Raw genomic sequence first — 24,198 nt, 5'->3', positions numbered from 1 at the left:
TTCATCTTTAATTTGTCCACAACGGGGACAAGACAAACTAAGGTCGTTGATTAACCACTCATTTGTACGGGTCCATAATACAGCCTGAGTACCTATTACGATATTTTTTGAAGACTTATGATTGGTTTGTTTGATCGCTTTCTTGTTTGATAAACTTGTTGTTAACAGAAAAAAATAATACACAAAAAATAAAACAGCTTCAAATGTTACTTCGCCGCTTTGTGGTTCACCGGCGAACATTTTGCCTTAGAAGAGTGATAAAAAATGTATTTTTCTTCAAGAAACATACTTATATTAAGCCAATTATTTAACCATCTGGTTAAATATCTGGTTGTGTGTTCAGTAAGAGTAAAAACTATATACCTATAGATAAATATATAATGGAATTAAAGACAAAGTTGTGCATGAGTGCGCTCAGTGGAGTCGCTAAATTCGGATCACGTTTTGTGGCGATTTTGCAGGGACGACGTAACCTATGTAAGTATACTCAGTATAAAATATTATTGCCAAAGCTCGCCAACGCGCATTAGAGCAGCGTGGTGGGTCTAAACTTCATATCCCCTGACCTCTAGCCAAGGAGGCCGGGCCCTGTAATGGGTGGGCCGTTAAAATAGGCTGATATTGATGATCTTTAAAATCGGCCGTCCCAAAGATTAACCAGTACAAACAAACACAGACAAAATTTTCAAAAATGCTTTTTTGTGTTTTGTTTTCATGTAAATAGAAACGCGATGAAAAAAGCAATAATCTCCATTTAAAATTGGCGCCGTTTTAGTCATTTTGTTGTTTTAGTTCTAAAATATTCCGTTTGCGGAAATAATAGCGCTGTTATGTCTAACGTTTTCGTGTATGTACACTTCTTCTCCTTGGAGTATATATTCTTTGCTACAGATTGTTCTGTGACATGACACTGACAGTGAAGCGACTGCTTTTTGTTTTTTGCAAAAATAAACTGAATTTCTGAATGCTTCATTCGTGTAATTTTCCAACATAATTTCATAAATTACTCAGATGTGATTGACTTGAAACTTGCACAGAAAATATAAATTCTTTTATATGTTCATAACCTCGATTATCAGAGTAAAGTATTCAATCGTTTATTTAAAGGCAATACAAAATGACTTCTGAAAAAGATCCTTTAGCTAGTGAAAGGTCTGGAACTGTTAGGGAAGTTGGCAACCATGCTATATGGAGTTTGTCCTCCTGCAAACCAGGTATGTCAAACAAATTACCTATTACTTCATTATGGTAGCAGTTTAGCTAGATTGTTGTTTGTTTAATATAAATATTTTTTCTTCAAATTACAAGGTTTTTTTTCTATGCATGACCTTTTGTATACATAGATTCAAATAATCACATTGGTTAATTTTTTTTGTGAAAAAGATTTTTTATATTAGAGACTCAACTTTTGCTTCTTGCCTATATCATTGTGCTTCTTGTTTTTTTTTAAATATATTTATCCCAATGGTTCTTGAACACATTTTGTGACTTTGCAGTTAATACATCCTCAGGCAATTTATTCTTAGCATTTATTCAAAGCTTAATTACTCTTTTACCGAGTGTTTGAAGGATTTAGGGAAAACTTTTTAGTCAACAATTAACTTCTATTTTATTCTTCTAAGTCTATAGTATTGCTATAAACATTTAGATATTTTTTCAATGCAGGATTTGGTATTGATCAATTAAGAGATGATTGTATGGACACTTACTGGCAATCAGATGGTCAACTGCCGCACTTAGTTAACATCCAGTTTCAAAGAAAAACCATGGTTTCACATATTTACATTTATACTGATTATAAATTGGATGAGAGTTATACCCCAAGCAGAATCTCTATACGAGCCGGAACACATTTCAATGACCTACAGGAAATAGAAGTAATTGAATTAATAGAACCCAGTGGTGAGTTATTCTAAAAGTCTGAGTCACGCTTCTGAGAAATGTTTATGTTTCTATGACACTTTCATTTAATATCTTTATTTTATCATCATGTGCTTAATTAAGTAATTGAAACTTTTGCAGTTTTTTGCAAGCTAAAATCATTATTTGAACCATACTATAAATTAATTCAATATCTCTTTTCAGGTTGGGAAATGATACCAATCAAGGATATCCATGATAGACCAATCAGAACATATATGATACAAATAGCAGTACTGAGCAACCACCAAAATGGAAGAGACACACATATGAGGCAAATAAAAATACATTCCCCATGTGAACCAACTTCATTTGATATCAACAAATTTAGAAATTTTTCAACTGTACAATTTCAGCAATATGCTACAATTCGATAAAATTATAATCTTAAAACAATAAAGTTCTAACTTACAGCTGTATCCAAATTAAACTATAATTTATAAACAATGTTTTATTTTATTAATCAGAGTCTTCACTTTCCTCACTTGCTTCTTGCAGCCATTCAAAGAACTTCACAACTGATGTTTGATCAACAAGTACACTTTCATTTTCTTTCAAGTCTCTGAACCACTCTGTCAAGGAATCTTCATCAACAATGTCCGACTCATATAATAGATGAATCACTTGTCCAGCTTTTCCATTTAGCCATTCGTTTTTAATGCAGCTATCCTAAAAGTTAGAAAAAAATATTTTAATTTTTCTCTATATAGAGCTATTATTAGCCTATTAAACTTCCCTCAAAATGGTAAAAGAACAAATATGAATAACATACAAAGGACATTTATCTTTGACAAATCAAATGAAATTCAAGCAGAGAAATTCAATATTAGTTCTACCAATGTATGGTTAGTTTTGTAGGTTTGTACACTAACAAAATAACTCAATATTAGACTTAAAATAAAACTATATGAGATACTCACTTCTACAGCTCTTAAACAATCCATAATAGAAGATTCACTTTTGATATAATTTGCAATCACTGGACGGAAGAACTTCAAAATGTCTTTCACAGTATTGAGTACACTTTTGCTATCAATCAATACTGGCATTGAAAGCAGTGCTCTTATGACAAAGAAGTTCACTTCATGCAACTGTATATTATAGGCATATCTTGATGAATTAATTTCTAATATTAGGTAATCACATTTCAGTTTCTCTTCATAGCCTCTTGCTAAACTGTCTATTACTTCTTGAAGGAATACTGAAAATACACAGTTATAATAACAATAAATAAAAGCATACTGTAAAACTTATCGTGGTGAGCAATGCTAATTTGAATTTGTTATTGGTAATTGGTAAAAATCTCACCATATTAAAGAATTAGAACTTGGTCTAGAATTGAAGCAAAATATAATAAATATGTTGAATAAGATTTTTGTTTTTAACTTACTGTTAGTGTCTTCTGGTACTGGAGAATCGGGTAAAGTAGATTCAGCACTGCTATCAGAAGAATAGCATGATTCACTGTCACTCCATTCCTTTTCAAATCCTACAAACTCATCTTCCCCATCTTTAGATGATTCATTCTCCCACTCTGTTCCACTTTCAGATGTTGACTTTAAAAGTGTTTTATCTATAAAAGATTACTTATGAGACAAAAAGTTTTATCAGCATAATATTTTTTCAACAATGATTGTATACTTGCCATTCTCAGTATTCATTTCTTCAAATATATGTCCTTTGTATTTACTATCAGCATCTATACATACATTGGCTCCAGCTATTACACCTTCTATATTAGAATTCTCACCCACAGTGCAGTTGTTGTCAATAAAGCTATTCAATATTTTACTATTGTCTTTAACAACTACATTGTCCATAATATGACTACCTCTAATTTCAACATTGTTTCCGATTTTACAATTGTTGCCAATCATAGACTTTGAGATTATTGACATGTCACTTATATGTGTGTCTTCTCCAATCAATACTTCCTCTTTTAATAAACATAATCTAAAATTTAAGTTAATAATTTTATTAACCTATACTAAAGCCATTCTCAATGTTCACTATTTACCAAGAAACAGATAAACAGTAAGTATGTAGGAAACTCATGTAATTTTATAATAAATTCATTTTAAGTTATGTATTGTTTTTTTTTATAAAATGTTATACAAAATAATTGTTCTAAGCTTATTAATAATTTCATTAATGTGAGAACATGTATATTTTAATAATTATTATTAGGTGTGAAATGCTAGCCATTTATGCCCTCATTTTTAATTTGTTTATTGATAAACAGTGCACATCTAGCAGTGCTGGATTAAGGTAACCTGATGCCCTAAGCAATCTTTGTGTGCCCCTCTATTCTTAAGAAATAATTGAAAAATTATAATCTTTAACATATTATTTTAACCATCTTTAAATGTTTACCTGCTCAAAGTTGAATTAATCTTTCTAAAGTTGTGGTTTCCCATAAACATGTAGCTGTTTTTGTAAAACGACCCTGCTTCAATTGACAATGGGTATGCCCAGTTGTGTAGAATATCCCGACTAAAAATTAAATATATTTTCATTAACTTAAAAAAAAACAATCTATACTTATAATAAATCTGTAGAGAGGTCAATTCTGTACATGAAATATATTTCCAAAATAACTATCAGGGGGTGATTAGTGATCGATACTGATGCCAAAAATGCAATCAGTAAAATTTTTGTCTGTCTGTCTGTCTGTCTGTATGTTCTTTATAGAAACAAAAACTACTGGACGGATTTTAACGAAACTTGGTACAATTATTCTACATACTCCTGGGCAGGTTATAGTATACTTTTCATTACGCTACGATCAATAGGAGCAGAGCAGTTAAGCTTTCGTCGCGTGTACAGCCTTAATGGTTAAAGCTACATGGAAATCATATATGACGGAAATGTTCTCCTTAAAATTATCTATAAAAACACAACAGCATATATATGTCTATCTTTTATGGTTGACTCACAATAACACGTGTAACTCCCGATAGCTTAGCAGTTCGGAGCTTTCTAATTATATTTGTCTACTCTTATGTTTATAACACTCATCACTCATCCCTAATTAAAAAAGTTAACATTATTACCTATTCAATAAAAAAAGAATCATAAAAATCGGTAAAGAAACACCAAAGTTATACAAAAAATACGCTGAGCCATCGCGCGTGAATACTAATTCATGCTATATGGATTATTTTTGTGTAACGTTTGCCGCGCTCGATGCGACTCGCGGGGGGGGGGGAATAAATAAAGAAGTGCAGCCTTAATGAGTAGGGTAGGGGTAGGGTAGGGCAGGGGTAGGGTAGGGGTAGTGTAGGGTAGGGTAGTTGAAAGTTTACAACGACTTTCAGCGGACGAAGTCGCGGGCGTCCGCTAGTATTAAATATAAACAGTCATTAAGGCCGAACAGTTATCTCACCAAACAGTTTGATATGTTTTCCAGTTTGTTATGGCTGCAGCATATTGATGTTCCTTTATTAATGTATAATACAAAGTACTTGCTAAAATATCCTCATTTATTAGGATTCCATGTATGAAATCACTTCTGGTCTGAAAGTCAAAATTATCAGAGAACAGCGGTGGCACTGATGGAGAGCAGAGAGCTATGTTTGCATCCACTAAATTGTGATGCAACTTGACTTCAGAGTGCTGTAACACAATTTCCTGAAAATAATACAATTTGTTTTTTTAATTGTATTATAATTTTCAATCATTAATTTATCAAAGCTATAAAATAATATGTATAAAAAGTTTCATTTGAAACAAGATCATAAACAATGAAAAAAGGTAGTCTTTTGCATGTTTAGAGTTTTATGCATTACTTCAATATCAATATATTATTAAAAACATGTATAGCATGTGTGGGTAATTTTTATGTAATCTGGTGCCCCCTAGTACAATGAAAAAAGGTAGTCTTTTGCATGTTTAGAGTTTTATGCATTACTTCAATATCAATATATTATTAAAAACATGTATAGCATGTGTGGGTAATTATTATGTAATCTGGTGCCCCCTAGTAATAGCACTGAGTTTGTATTACCCTGACGGTACATTTATTATCAAACACAGTAAGTTAAAGTTAAATTATAATTACCAAAGGCAAAGAAACTGAAGCTTCCTTTGATTTTGGTTTATATTTCTCATGCATCAAAACCTTATGTGTATTGCCGTCAGCTGCCAGTAATAAAGTTTTGTCATTGCTTATTAACGGGTGCTCCCAAGCCACCTCTTTATATACAAGCGTCATTGCTGCTCCTTTATCTTTCTTACAGGTTTGCCTAATTAAATAATTAATTAATCATAAACATTCAATATTATTATTTTTCTTCACAAAATATTAATTTATTTAATTTCTTTTTTATTTAATAGAAGTTAATGCATCTCTAGTAAAAGCTTATTATCTAGTTTGAAGGACTAAAAGGAATGTTCTTTTAATATTTATTTTTAAAAAAGTACTGTAGAGTACACTGAGCACATTTAGCTGTTTGTCCTGTTCATTATCATCATCTGATCTTGATTGTTACAGTGTCAAACATTATCAACCTGTGTTTGAGCAACTTGGTAACTTATGAGTTCTAAAAACCAGTTTGTATATTATGAGAGGCCTGTCTCCTCAGCGAGCCATTGAAAATAGCCGGATGATGATTCAATAAGATAATATAAAATATTACTTATGTTGCTCTAACAGAGCAGCGAAGTTTATATTGGTGATTGTGTTTACTCCTAGCAGCACAAAGTATCCACGGACCATTGCAGCAGCGTCTATTTCTCTCATTACATCTCCCATAGTCTGACAAATGTCTGAACTCATGATTTGCACCTCCATCATTAAAGTCCATGGCACTTTGTCTTCCTTACATTTTCTGAAATATTTGCATTTATTTTAGCAACTGGAATGCCAAACCAAGGTGTCTAACGTAAATCAAGAGTTGAGATTTCAACACTGAACAAACGTGCCTTCTCCATCTATATGACACTGTCGAGTAAACTGTGCTCTGTTGGCACAAATGAAAGACTAAGAAGAAATATACTTAATTAAGAGCAATGCATCAAATAAGCATGCAAGTTAAAACCATTGATTTAGTCTGTCCTTATTATTAAATTAGTAAAGTGTATAGTGTTACGCCCCTATTACATACTTTATGTGATCTTTAATTTTAGTGGCATCTTGACAGCAAAAAAGTATGGCTTCTCCTACACCTCCAGATACCAGAGATTCCAGGACGTAATCTATTAGAGGAACACCTGCTACGGGGAATAAGCCCTAAAAGATACAACGTGTATTAATTTACTTTAAAGTTTTATTAAAATAATTAGAATTAGACTTAAACTCACCATGGGTTTGCTTTTGCTAATAGGAACAAAGTTGTTATTAAAAACATCCATTATTACCACTGCTTGAACCACATTTTCTTTATCGTTTTCCATTTTTTTAAATAATATTACAGTTTTATGTATTTATCATCAAAAAATTGGTTCATGTACTTGATCTTTACGTAAAACTTTTAGGCAAGGAACATATTTTTAGGTTATGTTATTATGACCACAAACGTCAAATGAAAATGACATTTAAATGATTTGACGTTTTCACTTTTATGGTTTTTTGTCTGGGTGTTAGCATTTTTGAATCACAGCTTTGAGTACTTGCTTTTAGAATCACAGCTTCTTTTTTACACTTTTTAGTAGTCTGTGGTTAAAAGTTTAAAACGTAGACATGGTAGTAAATAGACAGACGTTATTAATGGTCTAAGAGACAGACACATAAAAAGACTAACTTCACAAAAAAAGAGACAAGGTGACTTAGACAATCAACACAAACCAGCATTTTAGGAAGCTCTTTTTAAAACGAAAACGATTACAACAATGAAACATCGATTCTATAGCAACAGTTTTTATAATCGCGTTAGATCATTGCTTTTTGATCTTTGCCAGAGGGGTATCGGTTAGCGAGACAGGTCCTGATAACTTAAGACCATTAAATTGTCTAAGCCTGATAATAATGGTCGAAGGTGGGATGGGATGGGATGCGATAGCGATTGCTATAGCGATAGCGTTAATGGAATGGAATAGAATAGAATGGACGACCCAAACCCCGATTTGAGTTTCAATTTTAAACCTAAATCAAATTATATTTCGTAACTTTTTTCATGATTTATGCACATCTATATTACTTGTACACTTTGCTTAGCGTTTGTGGATTATGAGAAAGCCTTCGATTCGGTGGAAACCTGGGCTGTGCTAAGGTCATTGCAGAGATGCCGAATTGATTACAGGTATATCCAAGCGTTGAAGTGTTTGTACGAAAACGCCACTATGTCAGTCCGTATTCAGGATCAGACTACGAGGCCAATCCAGTTGCAGCGAGGAGTGCGTCAGGGAGATGTGATCTCTCCGAAGCTATTTACCGCCGCATTGGAAGACGTCTTTAAGCTTCTGGACTGGGGCGGACTTGGCATCAACATCAATGGCGAGTACATCACTCAACTGCGGTTCGCGGACGATGTAGTCATCATGGCAGAGACTGGATGACCTTAGTACCGTAAGATGCCGCATCTTTGCCGACCTAGCCCTACTTTGCCTGTTGTGTTTTTTTTCATTTTATTAGTAAAGTATTATATCTATCATTTCCAAACTGGACGAGTTATTATAACTCGTGGCAACACTAACTTTTGTCTGTGGTATAATATTTGTAAATTGTCAGTCATGGGGGTGAAACTTCCGCACAGTTCGCTTACGTAAAATATTTTGTATGAAGTGCTGTCTTCCAGCGCTCACGGTACAAAAACTTAAGCGAAGTTTTCTCAGGCACAATATAGATGGCACGCATGAAGCACATTATTTGATTAAAATCACTCCTGTTCAAACTATAAAAATTTTAAAAAATATAGTTTCAAATATGACAGTTTAGCTTAGCTGTCTTTGAATTTTTTCTGTTGTTGCTATAGTGACATGTTGTTTAAAACTTGGTGACAGTGGTGAACGAAAAATATTAAAATAAGATGTAATCGTTACAAATAAGTGATTATACTGGGTATTACTTGTGGATTTTGTGTGCATAGTTAATAATTAACCATGGAACATGCTCGACCACCATCGGAACTATGTTCAGAAGGCGGCCCGGTGTGTCGCGAAACGGCGTGGCGAAAATGTCGCCAGCAATTTTACGTGTTCTTAAAGGTGACCAGTGTGTAGATGTTATCAGTGGTTATTTATAATCATAAACGTCAATATTCATAGTTGGTGCACTAATGTTATCAGGCTGCTGAAGTGCATTAAGATATTTTCATAATCACAAAAGAAAAAATAAATCGTTGAATAATAAGAATCTTCTTTTCTTTCTTTGATTAAAAATCCTTTAATATTTGAAGGATTATTGCAGTTTGTTTTCCTTATTTCTATATATTTATAAAATTTGGCAATTTTAAATATTTGGGTACATTAGTATTATATAGTGAAATAGGTGATTTTGTAAATATTATGTTTATGTTAAATTTTTTTCATTAATAATATATAAGAATTAAGGAAAACAAACAGCAATAGTCATACAACTAAAATATAGATTGTACTCGTAGAGAGAACGCCATCTATGGGTAGCCAATAAATCTAATTAGAATGCGCCATCTAGTGATCACGGTACATAATTTTTTTAACTGAAATGAGAGTTGCGTATCTATCTCAATATATAATGTATCATCTATGTTGTCAGTGAGCTTCAAAAATTGGTAAATGGAGGCCGCCGGTCATTTGTGCGTGCGAAAACTTTTTAGTTTGTGGGTATTTTAGTATATTTATACTGATTTCAAAGACTTATACTATATTATAACTCATCTTCCGTCTTTCTATCGAAGATTTGCGCTTTTAACACGATTTTATTGATGTAAAATTAAGAAAATATTAAAATGCTGTCCTTTTAAAAAAGAGCGACGAAACTTTGCCTAGGGCTAGGGTTGCTACTTTTCAGTTTAAGATAGAACTAGTCAAATCACATGGTTTCATATTCGAGTTAAGTTAAAACGGAGAATAACTTTTCAATTTTTGTTGTCAAAATGTTTGCTATTTTTATTAATGTCATAATCTATCTATGTACCTATCCTACTAATATTATAAAAACGAAAGTTAGTATGGATGTATGTTTGTTTGGATGTTTTTTACTCTTTAACGCCGCTACTACTGAAGCAATTTGGCTGAAATTTGGAATGAAAATAGATTTTACTCTGGATTAACACATATACCTATGCTTTTTTATTCCGAAAACATCCATGGACTCTCGAGATTTGCGAAAACCTGATGAATTTGATGGTGTAAATGTTTGTTACTCTTTCACTCGGCTACTGAACCGAATCACCTGAAATTTGAACTAGAGATAGATTATAGTATGAATTAACACACAATACTTAAAAAAAAAAAAATTCTACGCGGAAGAAGTCGCTGGCGTCCGCTAGTATTAAATGATCCAATTCTTACATATTTTTTTTCCTTTTTTGTAGTAATTGAAGATGCCTCGCCAATACGTTAATTACTCTGCCGAAATGTTAAACGTAGCGGTGGATCTAGTTAAATCAAAAAAAATATCGTCATACGAAGCAGAGAAGCAATTTGGCATACCCAGGCGAACAATTTTGAATAAATGCAATGATCATCACCAAAAAGCTGTAGGTCATCCTACACTTCTAAGCGCAGAAGAAGAAATCCTAATAGCTGATACTGTGAAAGTATCAGCTGAATTTGGCAGTCCCTTAACCTTATTAGATTTACGTATCGTGGTGTATCACCACTTAGAAAATAATGGAAAATCACATATTTTTCATGGAAAGATGCCCGGGGAACGCTGGGCACGTAATTTTTTAAGACGGCATAAAATGACTCAACGTATAACGCAGAACATAAAGAAAAGTCGCGCATCAAAGTCCGTTGCCGAGTTAAATGAATACTTCAAACACCTAGAAGTTGAAATTGCAAATGTACCTCCGTCGAATTTACTCAATTACGACGAAACTAACCTGAGCGACGACCCTGGTTGCAATAAAGCGATATTCAAAAAAGGAATAAAGCACCCTGAAAGGGTAGTTAACTCTAGCAAAAGCTCGGTTTCAATTATGTTTGCCGGCACTGCTGATGGAAAATGTTTGGCACCATACGTAGTCTACAAGGCCGAGCATTTGTGGAGTCGTTGGTGTCTAGATGGTCCTTCAGGCTGTCGATACAATCGTACAAAATCAGGTTGGTTCGACATGGTATGTTTCGACGACTGGTTTGAACAAATTATTCTACCCTGGGCGACTGGCTTAGATGGACCAAAAGTTATTATTGGCGATAATTTATCATCACATATAAGCGTTTCTACTGTAAAACTATGCCGCGAACACAATATAAGATTTGTGTTTTTGCCGCGAAACGCTACTCACCTCACTCAACCGTTAGATTTATCATTGTTCGGTCCAATGAAGAAACACTGGCGAACGATTTTGCTGCAGTATAAACTAGCAAATCAAAATGCTGCAACTATAAACAAATGTCATTTTCCACAGCTACTAAAACAATTAATAGATAAACTACAAATAAGTAACGAGAACAATTTAAAAAGTGGTTTTAAAGCTGCTGGAATTTTTCCCTTTAATGCATCAAAAGTTACTCAAAATATACCTGAAGAGACCGGACAGATGAGGCAAAAATTTGATCACACTCTTCTAGAGTACCTGAAAGCTTCCAGAGAGTCGAAACCAATGTTAGGAGGTAGGAACCAAAAATTGAAAATAACTCCAGGGAAATCAGTTTCTGGGGAAGATGCAATAATAAGCCAAAAACCAACTGAAACCAAAGGAAAGCCCACTGAAAAAGTTTGTGAAATAAATAACTTGGACAATAAAAACGAATGTATGGAAAACATTAATGAAAACGAAATTCAATTATCCTTCACTCCACCATCCCCTAAACCTTAAAAAATAAAACTTCTTTCAGAAGTTAGATTTTCTAAAGATAATAAAGCGTTCTACAATATAAGTAATATGGTACCATTAAAATTAACCAAAATTGATAAGGACACCGATTTGTTTATTAAAAAGAAAAAAAAAGTTGCAAAGAAAAATCCGCCAAAGAAAAGAATGCGATTAGCTTCAGGTAGTAGCACGTGTGAAAGCGTTGTTCAAATGAGCTCACATAGTGATTCAGACATTTTTGATATTAATACATTAAGTGATAGTGATAATGATGACATTTTTGACAATGTATCAGGCAGTTGGATCCAAACTGATAAGGAAAATAATATTGAAATGACAAATAACAAAAATAGTTTACAAAAATATAATTTTGCAGAAAAAGATAATAAAAATATGTCCCATGTAATAAAAAATCGTAAAAATCCCATTAAAATTACAGAGAAAATAAATAAAACCATCAAAGAGTCAAAGGAAGAAGGAAAAAGAAATCTGGTGAGTGAAATGACTACTTATGAAAGAGAAGTCATTGATCAAAACGAAGATGATTTCAAAACGTTGATTGATCAAAATGAAGATGATTTCAAAACAAAACGAGATAAAAGAGAATCAAAACCAAACGACATACTAAAAAAGACTGAACTAGAAAATAAAGATTCATTAGCTTTCAATGTAGGAGATAAAGTTTTGACTAGATATTTTCAACGCAATTTATGGAAATATTACATCGGTGAAATAGACAGTATTGATAATATAAAAAAAACATACGCTATATCATATTACAAATCAGTCGGAAAACAAAGTAAAGATAATTTAAAATTCATTAAACCAAAACGGGTCACCGACAAGGATATCATACCAGAAGATTCTATCGTAAAAACTGTGGATCTTCTGCAAATTTCTGAAACTCCCGAAGAGTATATTATTATGTTTGATGAAGATGGTATTTACTTTTGAAATATTTTAAAAAAGTTCCTTTAGTATCATAATTTTTTCTAATAATCTATAATCTTGATACCTTATTTCCATTTTATTTGTGAGACTATATTATTTTCAAGTTTTATATAATAATGTTACCACCGCAAATAGTTTTATTTAATTAGGTAGTTACCTAAGCAATAAATATGAATCCTCAATGAGTGTTAATTTTATAATTGTGTGCTACAATATAAATGTAAAAAAGATTATTAAATTATTTGATTATATTATGTCCTTTTTCTTTGTGACAGCCCTTGGTAAATCCCTAAAATAAGTTCTAGCATACAAAACTTTGCCTACCGACTTAAAAATAAATATAAGGGTGTTGGGATCAATTTGCGTATATGGCATGAAAATACACGAACTCTTTAGTAGATTTGTATATTTATACACTGCTAAGGTAGGTAAATAATAAAAATGTGTAGCTAGGCAATGTTAGTGTTTCGACAGTTACATTGCCTGGTTCTTTAGAACGCAATTTCTCATTCATCTTTCTGGTTTCAAGCGATTATTGACTCTAAACCAATAGGTTAAAGTTATATCTTGCATATTTGACCAAAATAACCTAAAATATTCTTAAAACTAAAACGTTATTTTTAAAAAACCCCGAAATCAAGGCAAAGTTGGAGCATTTTACGGTACCATGCTCAATGACCTCAGCAGAGTTTCTCAACAGGTGGGCCTAAAAATGAACATGGCTAAAACGAAAGTAATGTGTAATGCTCATGTATCGCTCCACCCAGTTATAGTTGAGAACGCTGCACTCGAAATTGTAGACGAATACGTATACCTAGGACATATGATCCAGTTAGGTAGGTCCAATTTCGAGAAAGAGGTGAACCGTCGAATCCAACTCGGATGGGCTGCATTCGGGAAGCTTCGCGACATCTTTTCGTCCGAAATTCCTCAGTGCCTGAAGACGAAAGTCTTCGAACAGTGCGTGTTGCCAGTGATGACCTATGGTTCCGAGACTTGGTCGCTAACTATGGGCCTCATAAGAAGGCTCAGAGTCACACAGCGGGCGATGGAACGAGCTATGTTAGGAGTATCTCTGCGTGATCGAATCAGAAATGAAGAGATCCGCAGAAGAACCAAAGTCACCGACATAGCTCAACGAGTTGCGAAGCTGAAGTGGCAATGGGCGGGGCACATAGTTCGAAGAGCCGATGGACGTTGGGGTCCCAAAGTGCTGGAATGGCGACCCCGCACTAGTAAGCGCAGTGTTGGCCGACCCCCCACCAGGTGGACTGACGACATCAAGCGAGTCGCAGGGATTCGCTGGATGCAGGCGGCTCAGTATCGTGATGTTTGGAAGTCCCTACAAAAGGCCTATGTCCTGCAGTGGACGTCCATCGGCTGATATGATGATGATGATGATGATATTACTTGTTGGTACTGGGAATTATAATGTACATATACAGCCTTTCTTGATGAGTACTGTTTGCCAACAAAGAAATTGGTAGAAAACACATGTCATTTAATAACTTATTTATTTTAAACTAGCGGACGCCCGCGACTTTGTCCGCGTGGAATTTAGTTTTTCTGAAATCCTGCGGGAGCCATGGATTTTTCCGGGATGAAAAGTAGCCTATGTGTTAATCCAGAGTTAAATCTATTTTCATTCCAAATTTCAGCCAAATCGCTTCAATAGCCGCAGCGTAAAAGAGCAACAAACATTCTAGTGCCAGTGTGTAAGTATGTTTGTTCATCATCGTTCATCATTTTCACACTTACACACAAACTTCCGCCTTCATATTATTAGTGTGATTATGTATGGTTTTTTTTATAAAATGTTAAAGAAAATATATTAACCATATCTAGTTGTTCTAAACTTATTAATCAAATTAATTTTCATTAATTTAAGAACAAGTTAATTATAATTATTATTAGGTGTGAAATGACTAGTGATTTTTACCCTCATTTTAAATTTGCTTGTTTGTAAACAGTATTCATCAAGAAAGGCTGTAGTATAGGTAGGTAATTAGGTATATGTCGTCAAGCCAAGATATTTTGGTACGGCGGTTTTTTGAAATCCTCGTGTATAAACGGTCAACTGTTTTTTATTTAATATCTTTAAGTAACATAGGTTAAATCACACATCAATCAATTTCTGAAAAGTTCATTAATATAAAACGAAGTATCGAACTCGGCATCGAACATAGTCGGCATACATGGCTATTATTGTAATGTTTACCATTTTCTGTTACCATGATAACGCTCATAAATAAAGAAGAATATACGTTAAAACTAGATACTTTAGTGGGTAGTGACCGTAGTGGTTGTTTGTTATTTAGTAGTAAAACTAATTACGTTATATTTTAAACTAAATTACTTACTATAAAAATAATTCTGAAAATGGATTACGACTTAGCACGTATCGATTATACTCTATGTGGTATAACATATCCAGATTCCCTGAAAATACTCCCAGCTACGGAACATAAATCACAACAAAAGGTTTTTTATTTTCTTAAATTTAATTCACTTCCTTCCTTAATTGCACCTGTTAAGTGCAATGAATGTTTCATAAGCTATATATTATGCATTTTCAGTTCGTAGTAGGGGACAAAAATGGAGTATTGCAATGCTTGAGTATAAAAGACGAAGAACCCCTAGTTCAATTTAAGACTTTGCCAGGAAAATCAATTACTTCGGTGCAACTTGCATCTTCATCAGGTAAAATATTATTAAGTATCCAATTCTGTAAATAATTATTTCAAATATTTAAGAACGAAGTAGATTAATTAAAGATATAAAAGCACATCCAGTATTTATCTAAAGCTCTATAAAGTGCTTTAACAGGATAATAATAAAAACTAGGTAGTAGTAGTAGGCAATTAATAAGAGAAAATTATCAAGTTAAAGAGATACTTACGTTTCAATAAATGTAATTACAGGAAACAATGCTGAAAAAATTTTCGCAGCCTCAGGAAACGAAGTAAAAGGTTACACTAGAAAAGGTAAGGTATTTCTTAGCATCGAAACTTCAGTGGCAGAAACCATCACATCCATGTAAGTAATGGATTTCATTTCGAAATGTATACGTTCTAAATTTCTTGTTAAATAGAATTTGTATCCTTAGGTGCGTATTCGGTAGTGACTTGGTACTCTGTAGTGGTCGAACAGTCACATTCTACAGGGAATTACAAGAAATATATTGTTATATGTGCGATGATAGAGTTCTTGATGCCGTTGCATTTACCACGCCTAATGTAAGTATGGCATCTATACTAATAGTATAAATCTGAAAAGTTTGTTTGTTTGATTGAACGCGCTAATCTCAGGAACTACTGGTCCGATTTGAAAAATTCTTTCAGTGTTAGATAGCCCATTTAACGAGGAAGGCTATAGGCTATATATTATCCCCGTACTTCTACGGGAACGAGAACCACGCGGGTAAAACCGCGCGGCGTCAGCTAGTATTAAATAGATATGACTATGAGTACGAATATCATGGATTTTTAAATTTAATTATTAGGTTTTTTCCAATTTCAAAATACAGGTATACTTTCTTTATTCTTCAATAGCTTCGGAGCTCCGACAACGTAAATCTATAGGTACACATTTACTCAAGAATCCATAATAAGACAAATCGTACTCCCGTGTACTGCAGCCACATTGCATTAAATATCGTTGCATTGCACTAAAAAGACACAAATACCAAAGTATATCTTTGTAATACCCTCGTTTTTTTAGAATATTAAAGTTCGTCTTCTTGTCCTGATCGCCAACAAAGAAGCAATAATAATTGAAAATGGAAGTCTGTACAAGCGCACGTACATAGCTGCTGGGCCGACTCGTATCACAGTCCCATCATGTTTACATGCTACAGAAATCTGTGTATTTTACGGAGGTGCTGATGGTTCTATTGGAGTAATATTCTATGAGGAGTAAGTGTTATTATTTATTTATTATTATTATTAATTAGTACAGACAAATCCATTTACACTAATTAAGTAGGTACATGAAAAAGAAAAGGAAAAACCCCTCACTAAAAATAAACAAAAGTAAGAAAAATTAAACAAAAAAACGAATGACATAGGTACAGATAAAAAAATAGCAATAATGACTTTAGCAATTACAATAATTATAACAAATTACAGAAAAAAAATATTTAAATTACATCCTCTTACAAAATTGCAAGATATCCCTGCACATTTTGATCCAATTAACTGCAAAAATATATGAAAAACGTCACAGTGTGGAAACTCCGACATCTAGAGCGGTCAGAGTGCGTGGTATTGGAGAAATGAATCCATCATGTTTATACATATAGTTGCATATACCTGCGTTATTTTTCAGATCAATCTTGTCAAGCAAATGTTTAGTAGAAGGATGTTGTTTGGGTTCAGTTATGTGCGTTGGATGGTTTAACAACAGTTCAGGAACTCATCTAGCTGTAGGTCGACACGACGGGTCCATACAACTATACCTAATCAATACGGAAAATTTGAAAGAGAAACCTCGTTTGAAGTTCACTTATGTAAGTAGTTTTATAGATTTGTAAAACGAGATATAACGGTTTTTTTTTAATTAATACCGATTTTATATTCTAGTTTTGCGGTGAGCCAGTTACGTCTGTGTATGGAGGTTGCATAGGTACAGAAGAGCCCGAGTTGTTAGCAACAACTTTTTCTGGAAGAATTTTTGGTTTGCGATCACGTAGACTTGTTTCAGGAAATGTTCCTACAAGTAATACTAAAACAGTGGATGCTTTTGTTACGCGACGCTCCAAACTTGAGTAAGTAATAAGTACCTACTATAGGCTATAGGTATAGGTTGATATTGATTCTGATTCTGCTTGAAATTCCAGGCGGCAGGTCTAAAGTGTTTTCAAGCAGAATGGAATCCAGTAAAATTTCCTAAAAAAAATTATAATACTTTTTAGCTGTACGTATGTGTAGTTATTCGTAAATGCTTTTTAATCAATATCATTTTTGTAGGAACGAAGTAGCAAGGTTAGAGAAACAAGTTGCAAATGAACGGGATAAATATCAGCGGAATACTCGATCTATATATCCGGGAATATCAGCACCGCCTCTGCTGGATATTCAATACGAGGTATTTTAGAGAGTATAATATACATATAATACTCTGTATATCGCAATATATTGCGAATATTAAAATTGTTTTTCATCATATCTTTTTTTGTAGCTTTCAGGAGCAACGAGTAACAGTTGGCAAGAAGTGAAAATTATTTCAGCGGTTGCTCTGGATATGTTGTTTATTTATTGCGAAAACAAACTTGACTTGCAGACAGACAGTGCTGCCGTTCTTAGTTTGTGTTCAGCTCAGGTAAGATATTATTTTGATTAATTATGCACTAGCCTTAAGTCAGCCCTTTAGTTTTCGTAATTTTGTTTCGCGTTTAATATATTATTTTATTTATACATATATGTCCCTGCTCTGCGTGCATTCAGCTCGAAAAGAAAGAAAAGCAATTTAAGGTACAAAAGGAGATCCTCTCTCTCCAAAACTTTTCTCCGCTGTCTTAGAAATGATCTTCAGAAATTTTGAATGGGAAAATATTGACGGCCGCACACTTATGATTTCCTGATGATTTTGTGATAATCGCAACACCTAAAGAGGAATCCTTTATTTTTTCTTTTGAAATATATTATATTCAAGCGTTTACGTCAGTTTTAGCAAAACGTTAAATAAGATATTATCTTATTTTCACAGGAAGCGACGCATCCAGAACTTCTTGCAACAGTTAGATGTCAAGCAGGAACTAGGCGGCTCTGGTTGCGTATGCGCACAGTGTCTTCTGCCGAGACACAGGTCGAAGGCACTCGGGTTCTCATTTATGTGTTACCGGCTGGCGCCCCAAGAGTAGCACGATTAATCAAATTACATTTACCTACTTTGCCACATTATTCTAAATATGAGCCAATAGAAGTAGAAGAAAAAAATAGGTGAGGAAGACTTAGTAACATTCCCTCAATCGATTTGGAAACGATACATTTATTGACAATTTTATTCTCATTTTTTTATAGTTGTTGGTGTGAATTGCGGGTATCTGGCGGTTTTTCAGTAGCAGAAATGACAGCCTGGTTATCAGAGGCTCTTCCAGGGGAATTACCGCGACCAGCTAATAATGTTGCATTCGCACGTTCTCATACGATTCTTGGAACGTCGTTAATTTGTCGATATCAGTAAGTTAAAATTGTAACCAAATATAATGTACACAGGTAAGGAATAATTATTTTTAGCAGATACAGGAGTTGATTACAAAAATAAGAAAACCAATGTCGAACAAAGGTTATGATGATTCACAATATTTGTTAGGAAAACTTTATTAACAAATCAAACTGTAACCAAAATAAGAATGGTTCAGCCATTCTCTGGAATGAACTTGAGTAGAGTCACGAATTTGTGATCGTTGTTTGTAGGGTTAAAGGCGCCTTTGACAGTTAACTAACACTCCCCTTTTCCACTCAAGTCACTCTCCCTGCCTATTCCAAGTAACCCATAAAGAATTACACAAGATATGTGGACGGCTCAAACGCCACGAGCATACTAAAGCCGACCGTACGACGAGCCCCTTATATCGCAAGTCGTTCCCGCCAACTGATCGCTACCCCTCTCTAACTCCCTACTCTTTACGGAAACAAGTCGCGCCACCTAGCGTCGGCACGAGCCAACACGAGGTCGAGCGACGTCATATCCATCTCGGACTACTATTTCCTACATTATATTAATAAGGTAGATAATAATAATTTACAAACTTAATGGATTTGGCAAATATTATAGATTATTGTTTGTTTTATAGACGCGGATTAGCAGTCTTTAAATCGGATAACATATCTACGATAGCCGTGCTAAAAGACGTTATTTCTAACTGTTGCGTAAAACGCAATATTAGAGCTGATATATCATGTGGTTGGTATATTTTCACATCTATTAGTATTATTACTATATAGCTGTTTCCGATATGGAGTCAATAGGTCTTTTGATATAAGTAGGCACATTTCCAGCCAGAAATTAATGTAAGTATACTAATATTATTAAGAGGTAAAGTTTATGAGGTTGTAATCTCTTGATCTTCTAAAGATTTTGAAAATTCATTGACCAATAGAATGCCACGTTCGTTTTTTATATATTTTTTGTGGGTATATATTTTATCATCATATTCCTAATTCCTACAAGAATGGGTAAAACCGCGGGAATCGTGGTTCCACTAAATAATAGAAAATTAGTTGATGATTAAGTACAATGTACATAAAATACATGCTTTTGCTTACTAGCTCAATGCTAAAAAGTCACTGTAAATTCATTGACATACAAATGATCAGAAGAAGCGTTAAAATAGCAAATTCTTACCTACACCAATGCTACATTATCAGTGAGTAACATAAACTATATTTTATCTCTGCATACCCTTCTTCTTCTTAGCGTGGTCCCATTAGTCTGCTGGGTCCGCTATCCGGCATAATCTCGCCCACTTTGCAAGATCTTGGGCGCCCGACTTCTTAAGTTTATTGGCTCTCATTTCTCAAGTCCGTGTTTACAATGCCAGCGAATCGAGCCAGCGCTGTTTGGGGCGGCTTCGGGGTTTAGCTCCAGGGACTGCGATGTTCAGACATCTGTTACCCACGGAGCTCTACGAACGTCGTGCAACGTGACTGTACCATCTGAGACGGACTTCCTGCAGCTTATCTCCGATGTCATGGACACAGCCTACCGCGGATGTGCTCGTTACGTTGTCGGTCACCACGTGTGACATTACACATCCATCGTAGCATTACCATCTCAGTGACTAGGAGTTCCTGCACATGCCTTGTCAAGACTAGCCAAGTGTCACTACCGTACAGCAGTACAGGTCGTTTTACACTTTTGTAGATAAGTCTCTTGAGCTTTAGCGGCATTCTACGATCGCATAAAACACTAGTTAGGTCCCGCCTACTAAGACCAAGCAGGTCAAATATGGGCCTTGACATCGTGGTCATTGGCGTATCTAGGATTATTTCCTAGGGTAGGCCCGGCCCCTGACATGCCGCTGAGGAGAGTCAACACCGGACACTCAATATAGAAATATCTTTTACTATGTTTATGGACGCTGGCCTCTGAGACGAGTCTACTGATTATATTGATTTTTCTTTATATATTTTGTATTTCAACGTCCATCATAACTAATTTAAAATCAGTAGCCCAGAATTCAGGGTGGACACTGGACTATTCTAGGGTGGGCACGGCCCACCCGTCCCCCCCGCTATATACGCCTATGATCATGGTCAATAACACTCATGACATGACATGAGACTCATGCATGATCAACCCGAGGTATTTAAAGGATTCTGAGCAGTGCGCTCTTTCCTCGCCGATCAATATACTACCTGGGTCCGTATCGGAGCAAACAAGGTACTGTCTTCATAACATTGAGTTTTAGACTGCTGTTTTCCAACGTTCCTTTCCAGGTGGTCACCTTACATTCTCATGTCTCTTTGTCCCTATTTACTAGTACAATATCGTCCGCATACATTAGAAGCCATGGTGGTGGGTCCTAAATGTCCTCGGTAACAGTATCTAGCAAAATATCAAATAGAATGTATCTAACAAAATATTGCACACCCATATCCTTAATATTTTAGATGTTCTGTGTAATTATTAACTGTAATGTTATGTTTTCAGATATTCCTGATGATTACTGCATAATTTCATTTCAAAATATCAAAGATAAATTTAAAATGGAGTATGATAAAAACAAGGACATCGAGATAAAGAAAGCAATAAGGTTAAAGTTACATTTTAAGTGTAAAAACAAAAACTCAATAAAAGGAATAAAAAAAATTCCTTAAATGTATTTCCACATAAATATACTCGGAGGTGCAATTATCAACCCACTTTAATATACGCGAATATATTACAGTGGGCGGATAATTGTACCACTGAGTTTAAATGAAAAATTTATATAGGAAAGGACTGTTATTATAATGATATGTAACATTTCTAGGTCTTTAGATTTGAATGAAATTTCAATAAATGAAGAAACTCAAAAATTACTATGCAAGGACTACCTACAAATATTTAAAAAATCAGACGAGGATGCAGAGACTAATTTCCACGACTTAATTGGTAAGAAAAAAAAATTGTATATAAAGTATTAACACAAAAATATTTTAATCAATAAATCAAACCATCTTTGCAGAAGCAGTGAAGAATTGGTATTTGGATTGGTGCAAATTATCTTTGAACATACAATATAATAATGATATTACAATACTTCAAAATGCTTTAAAAGAGTGTTTATTAGAAGATATTACGGAAATTTTAAGTAAACATTGAATTTTTTTTAAATGTATCAGTTTGTTTTACCTGTCCAATATAATAGATTTATTTCAATAATAAATTTGTTTTATTAAAAGATTGATAATACAATTTATCATAATCATTATCAGCTGATGAATGTCCACTATAACTGCACATAAGCCTTGACATTCCTATGAGAATAGACATTAACAAATAACATTGCTTTCTATACTAAAGCCTCGGTTTACCAACAAAAAAATTAATTAGAATTGAAGGTAGAAAACATATACTTTATTGTAACTAATTTATTTTAAATTCTGTATTGTTTTTTCATAAAATGTTATTCATAATATATTAACTATATCTAATTGTACTTATCAAATTTGTTTTCATTAATATAAGAGCAAGTTAATTATAATTATTATTAGGTGTGAAGTGACTAGCGATTTATAGTCTCATCTTAAATTTGTTTGTTGGTAAACAGTACACATCAAGTATGACTTATGACTTGGTAAAAGAATTTCAAATTTCAAAATCATTTCAGTAGATCCAGAGAGCACCACAAACTTATAACTGTTTATAAAATTAGTCATCATCATTATCAACCCATTTTTGGCTCACTGGTGAGTTTGAGTCTCCTCCCAGAATGAGAGGGGTTAGGCCAATAGTTCACCATGCTGGCCCAATGCGGATTGGCCGACTTCACACACACAGAGAATTGAGAAAATTCTTATGATGTTTATCCTTCACCATTTGAGACACGTGATATTTAACTTCTTAAATATTAGTATAGATACTTATATTATTTTTAATTTTTTGAAGAGCTCATTAGCATGTCCTAGTAAATGAGGGGTACTGAAGATATTATATTGATGGTCTCTAAAATGGTAATCTTGACAAAAAGCAAGCTTGCTTAGAATATCAAGACTGTCAGTAGCTGTTCTAATCTGGTACAAGTTACCAGTAATTTGCCTCAAGATATTAGAATCATGTCACGCCAGATGCATAGATAATAAAAGATTTGTTTGCTATTACTAATTAAACTATTTATTGTTAAAATATTTACACTCAACTAAGCACTATGGGTGGTGGTACATATTAGAGCAGTATTATTGACAAATAGGTTATAGTGAACTGCCTCCAACGCTAGATCCACTGGTAGAGGTCAATCAGTTGATACAGCTAAACTAAAATATCTATGATTATACATTGATTTAATTATTTTTGGAAGGGATAATAATCCAGTCCTGAATTGTATTTAAATTTATAAGTGAATCGGTTTACTTGTGTTTTACCTAACTCAATCATCTTCTGAACATCTTCCCGGTAAGCAGCAGGCAATAGTTCCTCTTCCAATGTGCACTTATGATCTGCTTTTTCTTGTACTTTATAAACTCTCTGTCTAATTATATCCACATCTCTACTGTATTCTTCTTTTAAATCTGCGACTGCTTGTGTTGCTGTATCTATTTTAAAAACAAAGTAATTTGCTTCCCGGTGGACTACACTATGGGAACTTGTCTTGTATGGCATCGCTCTGAAGCCCAAATTTTCAATATTTCGTATGATACCACCACTGTTGAATATAGCATGGGATATTCGTGTTAGAGTTGTTTTCAATTCTGGTTTTGGCATAGTTCTCAACATCAGAGCCAATTCATAGGTAGGCATTTTAAATATATTTTTACTGTATAAGTCTTTTCTGCAATATTATTTTCTTGCTTGGAAACCTTGGATTAGAAAGATGAATAATATTTTGATTTTTGAAATAAAAACACTTTTGAATTGAAGTTTTGAGGTTATTTTCTGTTTTTTTTAGACAAATCCACAGCCACAGATTATTTTATATGTACAAATCCACAGACCACTTTAGATTATTACACAGATTTATAAATACTACTTAAAGACTAATCAGTGGTATCGCGGCTTTGGATTCTAGCAAAGAGTAAATTAATATCTAGAGATATTAATTTGGTTTTAAACAAAATAACCATTATTTTCTTTAAAACCAAAGATTACAGCTTCCATTCGAAAGATTGCCGATGCCAAGTGCCAAGTGCCAAGACGTCACATCACTAACGGACCGGAACCAATAACCATAGAGTACAGACTACGGAGATTTAGGCTGGTCATTTTTATCTGTATTCTATTG

The 24,198-nt window shown here is 33.9% G+C and overlaps 5 protein-coding genes across 5 annotated transcripts; 3 read left to right on the top strand and 2 right to left on the bottom strand.

Annotated features, from left to right (window-relative positions):
- The first annotated feature begins 896 nt into the window (after positions 1–896).
- LOC112052462 (anaphase-promoting complex subunit 10) lies at positions 897–2,365 on the top strand. Its single transcript, XM_024091549.2, has 3 exons — positions 897–1,214; positions 1,666–1,902; positions 2,086–2,365. Exons 1-3 carry the CDS (start codon positions 1,118–1,120, stop codon positions 2,295–2,297), a joined length of 546 nt encoding a protein of 181 aa, XP_023947317.1. The 5' UTR covers positions 897–1,117; the 3' UTR covers positions 2,298–2,365.
- On the bottom strand, positions 2,214–7,439 carry LOC112052461 (translation initiation factor eIF-2B subunit epsilon). Its single transcript, XM_024091546.2, has 10 exons — positions 7,222–7,439; positions 7,026–7,150; positions 6,558–6,749; positions 5,981–6,164; positions 5,306–5,550; positions 4,294–4,413; positions 3,566–3,873; positions 3,311–3,493; positions 2,841–3,121; positions 2,214–2,589 (listed from the first exon to the last, which is right to left on the bottom strand). Exons 1-10 carry the CDS (start codon positions 7,312–7,314, stop codon positions 2,380–2,382), a joined length of 1,941 nt encoding a protein of 646 aa, XP_023947314.2. The 5' UTR covers positions 7,315–7,439; the 3' UTR covers positions 2,214–2,379.
- A 2,160-nt stretch (positions 7,440–9,599) lies between these two features.
- Positions 9,600–14,186, top strand: LOC128198204 (uncharacterized). The gene is made up of 2 exons (XM_052882288.1): positions 9,600–9,656; positions 10,374–14,186. The coding sequence occupies exon 2, from the start codon at positions 10,383–10,385 to the stop codon at positions 11,823–11,825; it is 1,443 nt and encodes a 480-aa protein (XP_052738248.1). The 5' UTR covers positions 9,600–9,656; positions 10,374–10,382; the 3' UTR covers positions 11,826–14,186.
- A 308-nt stretch (positions 14,187–14,494) lies between these two features.
- On the top strand, positions 14,495–22,544 carry LOC112053640 (Bardet-Biedl syndrome 7 protein homolog). Its single transcript, XM_052882287.1, has 15 exons — positions 14,495–15,254; positions 15,350–15,473; positions 15,695–15,809; positions 15,880–16,009; positions 16,494–16,687; positions 17,100–17,280; positions 17,354–17,538; positions 17,741–17,858; positions 17,952–18,092; positions 18,480–18,712; positions 18,794–18,952; positions 19,570–19,679; positions 21,429–21,531; positions 21,751–21,872; positions 21,946–22,544. Exons 1-15 carry the CDS (start codon positions 15,153–15,155, stop codon positions 22,080–22,082), a joined length of 2,154 nt encoding a protein of 717 aa, XP_052738247.1. The 5' UTR covers positions 14,495–15,152; the 3' UTR covers positions 22,083–22,544.
- A 522-nt stretch (positions 22,545–23,066) lies between these two features.
- On the bottom strand, positions 23,067–23,883 carry LOC112053641 (probable 28S ribosomal protein S6, mitochondrial). Its single transcript, XM_024093123.2, has one exon. The coding sequence runs from the start codon at positions 23,715–23,717 to the stop codon at positions 23,265–23,267; it is 453 nt and encodes a 150-aa protein (XP_023948891.1). The 5' UTR covers positions 23,718–23,883; the 3' UTR covers positions 23,067–23,264.
- Positions 23,884–24,198: the final 315 nt, after the last annotated feature.

This window comes from Bicyclus anynana, chromosome 6 (assembly GCF_947172395.1).
Source record: "Bicyclus anynana chromosome 6, ilBicAnyn1.1, whole genome shotgun sequence".
Classification (NCBI taxonomy): domain Eukaryota; kingdom Metazoa; phylum Arthropoda; class Insecta; order Lepidoptera; family Nymphalidae; genus Bicyclus; species Bicyclus anynana.
This window is presented reverse-complemented; position numbering and strand designations above follow the sequence as displayed.

Excerpts from the sequence above, each read along its gene's own strand:
- LOC112052462 (XM_024091549.2), top strand. The coding sequence starts at position 1,118 with ATGACTTCTGAAAAAGATCCTTTAGCTAGTGAAAGGTCTGGAACTGTT. Across the intron at positions 1,215-1,665 it reads TTTGTCCTCCTGCAAACCAG|GATTTGGTATTGATCAATTA; the intron begins GTATGTCAAACA and ends TTTTCAATGCAG. Across the intron at positions 1,903-2,085 it reads TGAATTAATAGAACCCAGTG|GTTGGGAAATGATACCAATC; the intron begins GTGAGTTATTCT and ends ATCTCTTTTCAG.
- LOC112052461 (XM_024091546.2), bottom strand. The coding sequence starts at position 7,314 with ATGGAAAACGATAAAGAAAATGTGGTTCAAGCAGTGGTAATAATGGAT. Across the intron at positions 6,750-7,025 it reads AAAATTAAAGATCACATAAA|AAAATGTAAGGAAGACAAAG; the intron begins GTATGTAATAGG and ends CAAATATTTCAG. Across the intron at positions 6,165-6,557 it reads GCTCTGTTAGAGCAACATAA|GCAAACCTGTAAGAAAGATA; the intron begins GTAATATTTTAT and ends TTATTTAATTAG.
- LOC128198204 (XM_052882288.1), top strand. The coding sequence starts at position 10,383 with ATGCCTCGCCAATACGTTAATTACTCTGCCGAAATGTTAAACGTAGCG.
- LOC112053640 (XM_052882287.1), top strand. The coding sequence starts at position 15,153 with ATGGATTACGACTTAGCACGTATCGATTATACTCTATGTGGTATAACA. Across the intron at positions 15,255-15,349 it reads AACATAAATCACAACAAAAG|TTCGTAGTAGGGGACAAAAA; the intron begins GTTTTTTATTTT and ends ATGCATTTTCAG. Across the intron at positions 19,680-21,428 it reads TAGAGCTGATATATCATGTG|ATATTCCTGATGATTACTGC; the intron begins GTTGGTATATTT and ends TTATGTTTTCAG.
- LOC112053641 (XM_024093123.2), bottom strand. The coding sequence starts at position 23,717 with ATGCCTACCTATGAATTGGCTCTGATGTTGAGAACTATGCCAAAACCA.